This window comes from Embiotoca jacksoni, unplaced genomic scaffold (assembly GCF_022577435.1).
Source record: "Embiotoca jacksoni isolate LCO1_2020_lvr unplaced genomic scaffold, fEmbJac1.0.p SCAF_3, whole genome shotgun sequence".
Lineage (NCBI taxonomy): Eukaryota > Metazoa > Chordata > Actinopteri > Embiotocidae > Embiotoca > Embiotoca jacksoni.
Window position 1 is genome coordinate 23,416,724 of NW_027185381.1, and position 10,478 is coordinate 23,427,201.

Consider the following 10,478-nt stretch of genomic DNA (forward strand, 5'->3'; position numbering starts at 1 on the left):
CTGATTCTTCAGCATTATAATGCACATTAATACTATAAACAGAAAGACTTAACTAGCCCTCCCTCCCCTCCACCCCTCCCCTCCCCTCTGTCAGTTCTGCCTGTGGACAGACGGACTGAGCGTGCTCCTGGGCCGGGACATGGGCAGCGAATCCATGCGCAGCGAGCTGGAAATCCTGCTGTCGATGGAGATTAAGCTCCGCCTCCTGGACCTGGAGAACGTTCACATCCCCGACAGCGCCCCGGTCGTCCCCAAACCTCCGAGCAACTACAACTTCTGCTACGACTTCAGCCAAACCGAGCAGTAGAGTGCATGCAGTAGAGTGTGAATGTGTAAATACAGTGTGTGTGTGTGTGTGTGTGTGTGTGTGCGTGCGCGCGTGATGAGATCTGACCGGTGCATCCGTGCACTTATTTTTCCGTAACACAGATTTATAACATTAGATTTTTTTTTTTTTTCCTGGTCTTCTTCATCCAAGTGAAACAGCGAACAGGAGACAACATGTGGAAAGTGACTGAAGCTACATTAGTGTTTGGAAATCGCTACGAAACGGATTTTTTTTTTTTTTCCTCTGTAGCTCTCTCGATGTTCAGCTCTCCTCTTCTTTCTCCTCCTTCCCGCTCCGGAAACCTCGACACAACGCCAACAACAGTTACATTCTCTACTTTATACAATTCAACCACTGAAGTAATGGTACTTTCAATTTGTTTTTATAATCATTCTATATTTCTAAATATATCTAAAGTATGTGTAGTAGGAGGATTATAGGCTGGTTATTACTGGTTAAACCTGTAGATGCTTTGTTTCGTCTCAGAAGGCGGTCTGCGCTCATTTCTCTTCAGTTCATGTACTTTCTTCTTTTTTTTTTTTTTTAAACGGGCATTAACTAGAACGCACCTGCTTTCTCACAATACGGTACCTTTTTAATTTGTTTCCAACACATGAAAGAAATGCAGCATATTCTTTTCAACGTTGGGACAATATTTTTGCTCAATACGAGGTGCGATCCAAAAAAAAGTTGCGACTGTTCCTGTTGTACGGCAACGAGCTTCATCAACATCAGCATCCGAGTTCCACGTGTTTTTGTGACAACCAGGACTTGTAAGTTTGATTAAATTCGGCTTCTGATTACCAAGATGCCCTTGAAATGCTTCAGAAAGCCGGTTTGAGGTGCTTTCAGTATAATTTTGTATTTAGAAGATGGTACGTCGGGTCAGGAGCGCAAACCAGGAGCATGCCGGCGTTTTTGTTTTTTTTCTTTTCGCGGTGTTGCGCACCGGGAATTCGTCCCCCAGGGTCTGACCGTCAACGCCGAGCGCCAATCGCAGCGTCCAACAACACCGTCGTTGCTTTTGACCTCCCGAGCCGCCGTATTTTCAGGCTCCGTACGACGACTTGTTGTTCCCCAAAACGAAGGTCGAGCTGAAAGGCTCGGCGTTTTAACCGTGCGGTGGAGCTCCGGTGCGAATCGCGGCTGGTGCTCGACGTTATTACATTTATTACATATTCGCCGGGCGCGGCGTATCGCTACGAGGGGAAAACTTTTAATGGGACGGCGGCTCGGTTTAAAGCAGGTACAGTTTCTGCTTGTTACAGGCGCAGTCTCGAACATTTTGATCGCACCTCGTAAAACCTACAGGCACTCAATAAATGACGGCTGTGGAGCAGAGATGCCGTGAGGCTCTGTACGACTTGCAGATCTGCATCAGGTACCAATCTTGGTTCTTTAATGTGAACAGGAAACTGTACCTTTTGGTTCAATCAACAGTTTGATCATGTGAAAAGAAAAAAAAATGTACTGCTTGACCTGCAATTGTCCCTGTAAATCTGTATGATAATTTAATTATTGACAGCTGAACTGCCTTCAATCAAATCCTGTTTTAACTCTAAAACTGATGCTTTTTATATACAAGGTACTTATGATGATGTAATGGAGGCAACATGTACAGTCTACACTCACCGAGCATCCAGCGCTGACACTTGAATAACTGACGCAGGTCTACAGGAAATCAAATGGTGTGTTTTTCCTGCATCGGGCCGTTTCATTTCAACACGGTCTCGATTGTCCTCTGCAGTGTGTTCCTGACGCACAACCCTCTGTGATGATACTGAATCTTGTGCTTCGGGTGACTTCACACAAATAAACGGTTTGATTTATACTGAAAAAAACAACAACCAAGTACTGTGTTTTGTTGATGGCGTCGTGGCCAAACTTCCATTTATTTATAAAAGAAATTTCTTTCTTTTTTTATATACTTGATTCTTCATCTTTAAAGTCTACAGTTCTCCCTCTATATAATAAGTGCAAACAATACAAAATTATTCAGCAATGTACTTGCAGTGTAGAGATTTTACTATATTGAATTTTTTTTTTTTTTAATATATTCTAGAATTAGATTAGAGTGCTTGGCTGAGAAAACAAAAGGAAAGATGTAAATGTCCAGAAATGTATTTTCACTGAAAAAGTTTAGTTTTTGTAAGATGATGGTGGTCCGTTTCCCGAAAATGCTATTTCTTAAAATTTTGTTCCCGACAACGTTGGAAGTTCTTTTTTTTTTTTTTTTGTATATCCGAAAAAGTTAAAACTATGAGTGCAGCACATGGTGGCGGGCTCACGATTACAATCCTCTAAAGGGAAAATAATAGTTTCTCCTGAGAGACGATGGGCAGAATACATTTCTTGCAATCATTCACCTTCACTTCGGAGTATCTTCTCTTTGCTTTCGCATTTTAACTTCTATTTTAGCAGCACAGAACTGTTGTTATTACATATTTCTCCTGTTTTGTTTGTGCTGAAAAAAAAAAAAAAGTTACCAAAGCTTCTCGGTAAGCTTTTATATGAAGCTTACGTAAAGCAAAGAACCTGGAATGTCATTTTAAGTCATAACCGTTCACAGTTATGTAATTACATTGTTATATTTATATTAACTCGCGATTTAAAGGGGCAGCTTGTGTTTTATATTTCTGCCTGTGCTTCAGCTACATATTTTCCAAGATACTTTAATAAAGTTAAATAAAAGCACCATATTAATATGAACGCGCGTTATCTTTGGGGCGACGCATGATACTGACATATCGAATATTTCATGCATATTTTCTTCATACTGTGGCACCTGTGTGTTTCTGTTTCCAGGATACAGCACCTTGAAATGCCTTCCTTAGATGAAATGTGTGCCCTCAATGGTGATGCACCACTGAAACATTAACCTCCCAACGTGTTTCCCTCGGAGGTGCCTGCCCCCTCAGGTGAGGAGCGATTATTTCTAAAACCACTTAACGGATGACGTGTTACTTTCAGGGCGGCTACAAACGGACCACTTCTCTACATTTCTTTCGGTTCTTGTGCAAAATGCTGAAATGTGCAAAAGCTCCACTCCCGGAGCGGGCTTTGGTCAGCAGGTTTTTTTTTATTATTTTTTTTATTTTTTTTTTGACCAGCGGTCATCCGGGACATTCGGTCAGAGTGCGAGTGTGAGATCGGCCCCACCTATGAACTTGTAGTGGACGTTTTCCAGGAAGGGCAGCTGTGATTGGAGGAGGTCCACCGTTGTCGTGGAGACGTTTTTGCACCTTGAGATGTCGAGTGTTCTCAGACGCTTGCAGTGGTGCACCAGGAGGAACAAGGACCTGCGGGGTTTAAAGGTCAACAGCTTAGAGATGGTTTTTTGTTGTTTTTTTTACCCACAGCGACACACAAACAAACAAATTAGTGCTCTTACACATCAGGACTCTTACTTGTGCAGTACTTGAATTTTAACAGGGTACTGTAGCTTTGATTATTTTACACATAAATGAACTCCTGCCCTCTCTTTAACACGCTCGATAAACAAACGGATGGCTTCTGTCCAGCAGCAGCGTGGTGGTGAAAAAGAAACACTTTCGTGTGACGCCTTGATTTTGAAAATCCTTTAAATCCGTAGTCCTGCCCCTTCCTCAACGCAGCAGAGATGGCGTCCGTTTAGGGTGAAAAATGTCTCGCATCTCACACTTTTTTCGACCGTTTAGAGCGCATCATCTTGGGTAGCTGTAGTGCGCTGCGTTTGTTCCTGCGCTTGACAGCGTGAACGCACTTATGCACTCAAAATAGTGCATGTTAGTAGGTAAGAACGCCATTCGGCGCACAGCAGTAGAGAAGACTTATGGACCACTCGCCTGTCCGTGATGTTATGACAACAGGAGAGGTAGAGATGCTGCAGCCGGTGGAGGTACGGCACAGCCTGTGCCACCCCACGGTCACTGATACCCGGGCAGTGGCTGAGAGCCAGGCTCGTGAGGCTGCGGCAGTGCCAGGCCACCGCTGCCAAGCTGGCGTCGGTGATCTCCGGCAGCATGGAGAGAGACAGACGGTGGAGGTCCGGGTAACGTACCACCTGGGGAGAGAAGGAACAACACGACGTTCAAATAGTCTGCAGTCCTGCACCGACGGGGAAACATCTGCCTCTCTGCTCAGCCTCCAAACCTGTGTGATGCTGCTGTCGGTGAGTTTGGCGCAGGCGGAGAGGTCCAGCTCCTGCAGCCTGCTGAGAGCTAAAAGCGAAGCTCCGGCCTGCTGTTTGAACTGCTCCAGGTCGTTCTGAGTCACCAGCTTGGGGCGCTCTTCGAAAGGCATGCGAGGAGGCTTGAAAAAGCCCATGTTGCCGAAGGTCCGGGTGAACTTGGGGCCCTTGTCGCCCTGCGATTGTGTCGAAGCAAAAACCAAAAGTCTTGATTTTTTTTTTTTTTTTTAACTGCTGCTCCTCGGCCACATTTTAAAATGACGCATTTAATTTAAACATTTAAATTTAAAGAACAGGAGAAAGCAGCTGCGGTTCTCACCATCTCGTCCTCCAGCTCACACTTGGTTGTTTGCACCATCCCCAGCAGACCCCAGTCTGTGACCTCCTTACACCAGCCGAGCCGCAGAACTACCAGCTGCTGCAGGTAGGTGGCGACCGCACGCACGGAGAGGTCAGTCACGTTGACGCACGATGTCAGGTCCAACTCACGGAGAGTATTTCCGAGAAGCTGGGTGAGAGAGAAAACGGCCAGATCCTGAAGACAGAGGAAAAAGAAGTTCAGGTTGTTGTTTTTTGTTTTTTTTTTGCTTGCGGCACAAACAAACACAGACAGAACAAACACTCACACTAATGTAGGTGCAGCTCTTGAGGTTGAGCGTCTTCAGCTGCGTTCTGACGGCACTGGATCCCTTCAAGCCTTTCACCATCTCCGTCCCGCTGATGTGCAGACACTCGGACAGATCCAGAGACTTCAGGGACGACTCTGACAGCAGGTCAGCGAGGCCTGCGGACGACATGGAACCGTCGGCGTGAAGTCAAACGTACGTTATAGCAGACTGGACGACGGGCGCGTAATGACGCATGTACGGTGTGAAACGGGACGATTTCGTGCAAATTAAACCTCAAAGCTATTTTAAAAGGTCTCTTCCGGCCACATGGGGGCAGCGTAACGAGCTGTAAACGCAACACTAGAGTCATGACACGGCAAGCGTTAGTAATTCCAGTCTCAAATGTGAAAGTATTGATTCATTTTCAGTTTCAAAACTTTCCTCTGCATTTAATTATTTATAATGATCAAGAGAAAGATTCCTTCACCAATTGATGGGTTCATGATCCCCTGAGGAGGATTTTTTATATTTACAGTGACCAAGCCTTTTGTCTAGCGCCCCCATCGGGTCTAAATGTGCCTTCGACCAGCACCTTGATCAATGCCATTTTTAATTTTCATTAAATTTTCATTAAACTGATCTTCATTCGTCAGAGGAAGATTTTTTGTTATTTTCTGACCGCCTGACTTTCGCTTTACCACCAGCAATACACAAAAAAAATAATATCATTTTCTAAATTCATTGAACACTTTCATGCTCCTCAGAGGATAAACCCTTTTCAATTTTAGACTCCATGAGCTCTTCTCCAGTATCAGCGTCAGCACAAGGGGTTAACTTTGCACAGCAAAATTTCACAGTGGACCAGATTAATGGCAGAAAAATGTGGTGAACACATTCATGCTCCCAGCAGGATATAGCTTTATGTTTTTATTACGCTCACTGTATTTTTATTAGCACCATCATCGGGACAAAAGGATTTCAGCCCCACTACGGAGCTGGCTCTTGTTGCGTTGGCCTATTAGTTTTGATACATTACAAATGAATCATCAAGTCGATGACTCCACCTTTTTCAGTGATCCTCCAGTCTCTGGAGAGGGAGAGGTGTGTCAGGGGCTTCAGGCCTCCAGCTATGGCCTCCACAGACCTGCTGGTCAGCTCGGTGCAGCCACTGATGTCCAGTTTGAGGAGGCTCGTCTGGTGCTTCACCAGAACCTCCACCGAGTAGTCGGTCAGCTCCTTACAGCCGTGCAGAAACAATTCCTCCAAGACCAAATCCTGCACCTGGAACGGGGAGAATATTTTGGATTTTAAAATGACTCAGCGTCAACAGCATGCATCCTGAATCTAAACCAGTACAAAAGCCTTTTGTTCCCCGTATAAACCGCCAAATATGTGCCCAGTTCCATGTTGTTTTAGGTGAGTCATTCCCGGGTGCTCTTCTGCACTGACCTGTGCAATAGTGCGCAGTGACTCCGGGGTGATGGAGGTTCTGCTGAGGTCCAGAGCTACGAGGGTGGATTTCTGCTCCGTTAACAACCTCCTCAAGTTCCTTAAGGACAGCATTGCTGAAGAGTCCTCCACGGCTCCCACGGGACACCCCCGATACGGGTCAAACTCAAAAGCGATATGGCAGCCGGCCAGCGAGAGCCGGCGGAGGTGCGGTGTGCACCCGGTGAGCCGGTTGAAGGTCAGGTCAGAGAGGTAGCGAAGGTCGGACAGATCCAGCTCCTCCAGACCACACAGAGCTGACCGGACCTGCAAACGAGAGGGCGGAGTTTGAGCTGAAATGGGACCTTTACCGCAAGTGGAAAAACAATGAAGTCGTGCAGTGACGATACAACGACAACAAAAATCCCCTGAGGTGAAATCGTACGAAAGGTCAAAGTAATACTGCGGGGGAATTCCCATCGGTTAGATGAAATACAGATACTGAACTCTTCTAGTTCAAAGAAATCGGTTATGTACAAATATGTAGCCGTATTAAGTGTTCCACCGTGTCCAACTTCTACTGATATTCATATTCAAATATATTCAAAATAAATATTTTATCTAAAAGCACTCCTTTTTACCATGCACTCATTTTTAGCCCTTTTTTTTTTATCACTTCTTACCCTGCAGCAATATATTAGCATATTTTGCATACACCCTTTGAATTAATAATACCATAAAGTGCTGCTTGACAGTTCAGTCCTTATGACATGCACTCGGTGTTTGGTGGAATTAGGAAGTCAAAATCAAGTGGGAGAGTGACCAACGGCGAGAAAACAGAAAAACACTATTTCTATTTTTAGCTTCACTTTGTAAAAAAAATGCAAATTTTCTATGTTGTTTTCACAGAAATCTCCAAGGCACACAAAAATCTATTTTATCTGGTCTTAACTGGCTTTTTTTTTTTTTTTTTTACCAGATATTTAGTTTCTGCATTTTTGGCTTGTGGAACAGAACACATCACACTTGCTTCGGCCAAACTTTACTGTAAACGATTTGCTATTATTCATCTCCAATATACAGTAAACACAGTATGACTAAAGAGATGGATGAAGATAATACAAATGGAACCGGTATCGAGGATGCTCATATCTAACCGAAACAATGGTCAAATCCCAGCCACCATGCTGCAGTTCGATATGACACAGTACCTGCTGCCGGTGCTCCTCCCTGGAGAGGAACGCTCCGGACATGAAGAGACAGTCCAGGCCTCTGAGGTCCAACCTGCGGAGGGATGTCAGGCGAGGGAGGAGGGCCAGCAGAGAGGCCTCGGTGATGCTGCTACCAGGCAGGGCCAAGCTTTCCAGTTTAGAGCCCAGACACACCCCCACCTGAAGGGGACGGGACACGAGAGGAGACCATCACACATGAGGGAAGAAACAATTATGGGAATTCAAAGAGAGGATGAAGAAAACCAATAAGAGCAGAGAAAATATATGAATAAAAGTCTGAACAACTAAACAAACTATTATTATCAAAGATGGAAGATATTTCTGTGCTGCTAACTATTGATCAGTTCACATACTTCTGCCACATACAGATATGTAATATTGGAAAATTTCCCTCGATAAATAAATGACCTAGTTTAATATTTTTATCCGATTTGTTTAACTGGTTTCTCTTTATCTGTTTTTAGGACCTGTGTAAAAACATCTGATGAGGTTTCAGGTCATATTGATGCATAAATACAGAAAACTCTAAAGGGTTCACACGCTTTCAGTCATCACTGTGTGATGGTTCGTATTGTCAACGATGCTCCAACTGTGAAAACTTAATTCTACGTCACTTCCTGCAGATTAGACTTTGTCTTTATCTTTGCGCGGCGCAAAATGTCTTTATCAGAAAATTCAACATTTGTGTGTTCACATGCAAAGAGACAACTATTATCATAAGTGTCAATAAAAGGTGAATTGTAAACCGTGGCCGCTCCGAACCTTGAACCGTGACGTGACACATCCCGTCAGTGTCACGGTAACACAATACAAACCATTTAGACGGTATATTTGAACTGTTACGTCTTTATGGTGGAAAGACTTCTGGTCTTGCCTGATGGCAGTGCGTTTCTTACATGAATAGATTCCACTCATGTTCGGTTTGCTCAACAAGTTTTTTTTTTTTTTTAAACGGCTTTCATATAGCCTGGAGGAGGAGAAGTTCTGTGCGATCGCTTCTTTGTGGGTTTATGTGAAAACACGACACTGGAAAAAAAAAAAATCTTTCCTCACAATTACTCAAGAGCCCAAACACTCTCACGATGCTTTTTTTTTTTTTTATTTATTTTTTTTTTGTCCAACCAACAGCATAAATTTGCAAAGATGTTAAAAACTAAATAGAATTATTTGACAACGTTACAAAGAAGAGCAGCAAATCCTCACATCTGAGAGGGTTAAGCCATGAAATGTTTGGAATCCGCATGAAAAATGATTTCAACAAAAACAGTTGTCAATTCATTTTTGTTTTTAAATTGACTAATCACTTCACTCCAGAGGTATTTGAGTGTAAAGTCGGGTCCTCAGAAATGAAGTAGAACATGAAATAGAAACTTTAAAGGAAAGATTATACTCTAACAGTTTAAATTTGTACTTAAATCCAGTACGTTCTCTCATGTAGCCCGGTCCGTACGGGAAAACTCGATTTCTTTCTACAGATAATCTGGCAGTATTTAGCTGGTTTATGGGTCCTTCTTCTGAGGCCGTGTGTGACCGCTGCTTTGTGGGTTTATTTAAAAACACGACACTAACTTTAATCCTCACGTGGTCGCGGCGATACAATTTTTCACGACAAAAACAGCTGTTTTAGTAGAGAGAAGGAGGCATTTCTGAGTGACACATATCTTCTCATGGGAACAGCATACTGCACCTCCAGAAGCAGCGACCTGGAAATACTGAAGCCATCAAGTTGGCTGATTATCAGGCTGCAGCGCGACTTCCTGCCCAGACCCCGGACCAGCTCCAGACACGAGGCTGAAGCCGGGAAGCAGAAGGTGACATTCTTCTGCACAGAGAGAAAGACACACAGGTTACATGAGGGTCGCCCTCGAGCGTTACGAGCTTGTGCACACTTTACCGGTCACCTTTCAATCAGTCAGCACTCTTTTATTATGCAAAAAAAAAATTTTTTTTTAAAATGCTGCCAGCCTCGTCTCTGCTTTGGAGCAAAATACCTGAAAGCGCAGGTCCTGGCTGGCGTTGTACCAGCTGCGGCAGATCTGGGAAGCTTCCTTCCTGTCTGAAGCGTGAAGAAAACTCAGGATGTAAACGATGATCTACAGCAAGAGACAAAAACACAGCATGAGTTTACTTTAAAAGAGGCTGGAAGAGACAGAATCCACCTGCCAGCATTGGATCATCTCAAATGACAGTGTGCTGTGCAACAGTGACAAATGACAGTGTTGTCATTCACCAGTAGTAAGTAGACTGCAGCCCTGCTGGGGGCTCCCATTGGTCTGCAACTGAATGAATATCCAGCAGAGTGTTTCTGTATGCAGGAGGAAAAAAAATAATGAGTACTAATAAATGTACTCACCTCCAGAGGCAGCTCAGGTGTTTCTATAGAGTCCTCCCCATCGCTGTCTTCCATCTCAGCTTCTCCTCTGTTATTATAAAGACCTGCAGACCATCGTGAGTTAAAACTCTATGCTCGTTTACTAACTTTAGCTTTTGAGCTAATACCTACTAGCTCGTCTCATTCTTTTTTTTTTTTTTTTTTTTTTTTAGCTGATCGATAAAATGACCAATTAATGGTCAATGGAAGCTAAAAAAAAAAAAAAAAAAAAAAGGAGATTAGTTGCTACTTTACAGCGAAAACGCTTCTTCAGGGTCTCTGTAGGTCTCTGTTGGGAGTCTGACTTCGTATGGATCAGCTGACCGCAGAAGAAGACGCTCTC

The 10,478-nt window shown here is 43.8% G+C and overlaps 2 protein-coding genes across 3 annotated transcripts in view; one reads left to right on the forward strand and one right to left on the reverse strand.

Moving 5' to 3' along the window:
* elmo3 (engulfment and cell motility 3) overlaps positions 1-2,154 on the forward strand; it is a 24,340-nt gene extending 22,186 nt beyond the window's left edge. For both annotated transcript variants that reach the window (XM_069162170.1, XM_069162171.1), the window contains one exon: positions 95-2,154. In XM_069162170.1, the coding sequence (XP_069018271.1) occupies positions 95-307 (213 nt within the window). In that variant the 3' untranslated portion in view covers positions 308-2,154. The remainder of the gene's footprint in view (positions 1-94) is intronic.
* Positions 2,155-2,466: 312 nt separating this feature from the next.
* Positions 2,467-10,447, reverse strand: fbxl9 (F-box and leucine rich repeat protein). The gene is made up of 11 exons (XM_069162172.1): positions 10,118-10,447; positions 9,756-9,857; positions 9,452-9,586; positions 7,744-7,923; positions 6,554-6,859; positions 6,169-6,385; positions 5,123-5,280; positions 4,816-5,031; positions 4,460-4,672; positions 4,153-4,370; positions 2,467-3,627 (listed from the first exon to the last, which is right to left on the reverse strand). The coding sequence occupies exons 1-11, from the start codon at positions 10,169-10,171 to the stop codon at positions 3,459-3,461; spliced, it is 1,968 nt and encodes a 655-aa protein (XP_069018273.1). The 5' UTR covers positions 10,172-10,447; the 3' UTR covers positions 2,467-3,458.
* Positions 10,448-10,478: the final 31 nt, after the last annotated feature.

Coding starts and splice junctions, on each gene's coding strand:
- fbxl9 (XM_069162172.1), bottom strand. CDS start 10,171: ATGGAAGACAGCGATGGGGAGGACTCTATAGAAACACCTGAGCTGCCT. Junction 9,858..10,117: donor CACCTGAGCTGCCTCTGGAG/GTGAGTACATTT, acceptor CTCTTGCTGTAG/ATCATCGTTTACATCCTGAG. Junction 5,281..6,168: donor CTGGAGGATCACTGAAAAAG/GTGGAGTCATCG, acceptor TGTCGTCCGCAG/GCCTCGCTGACCTGCTGTCA.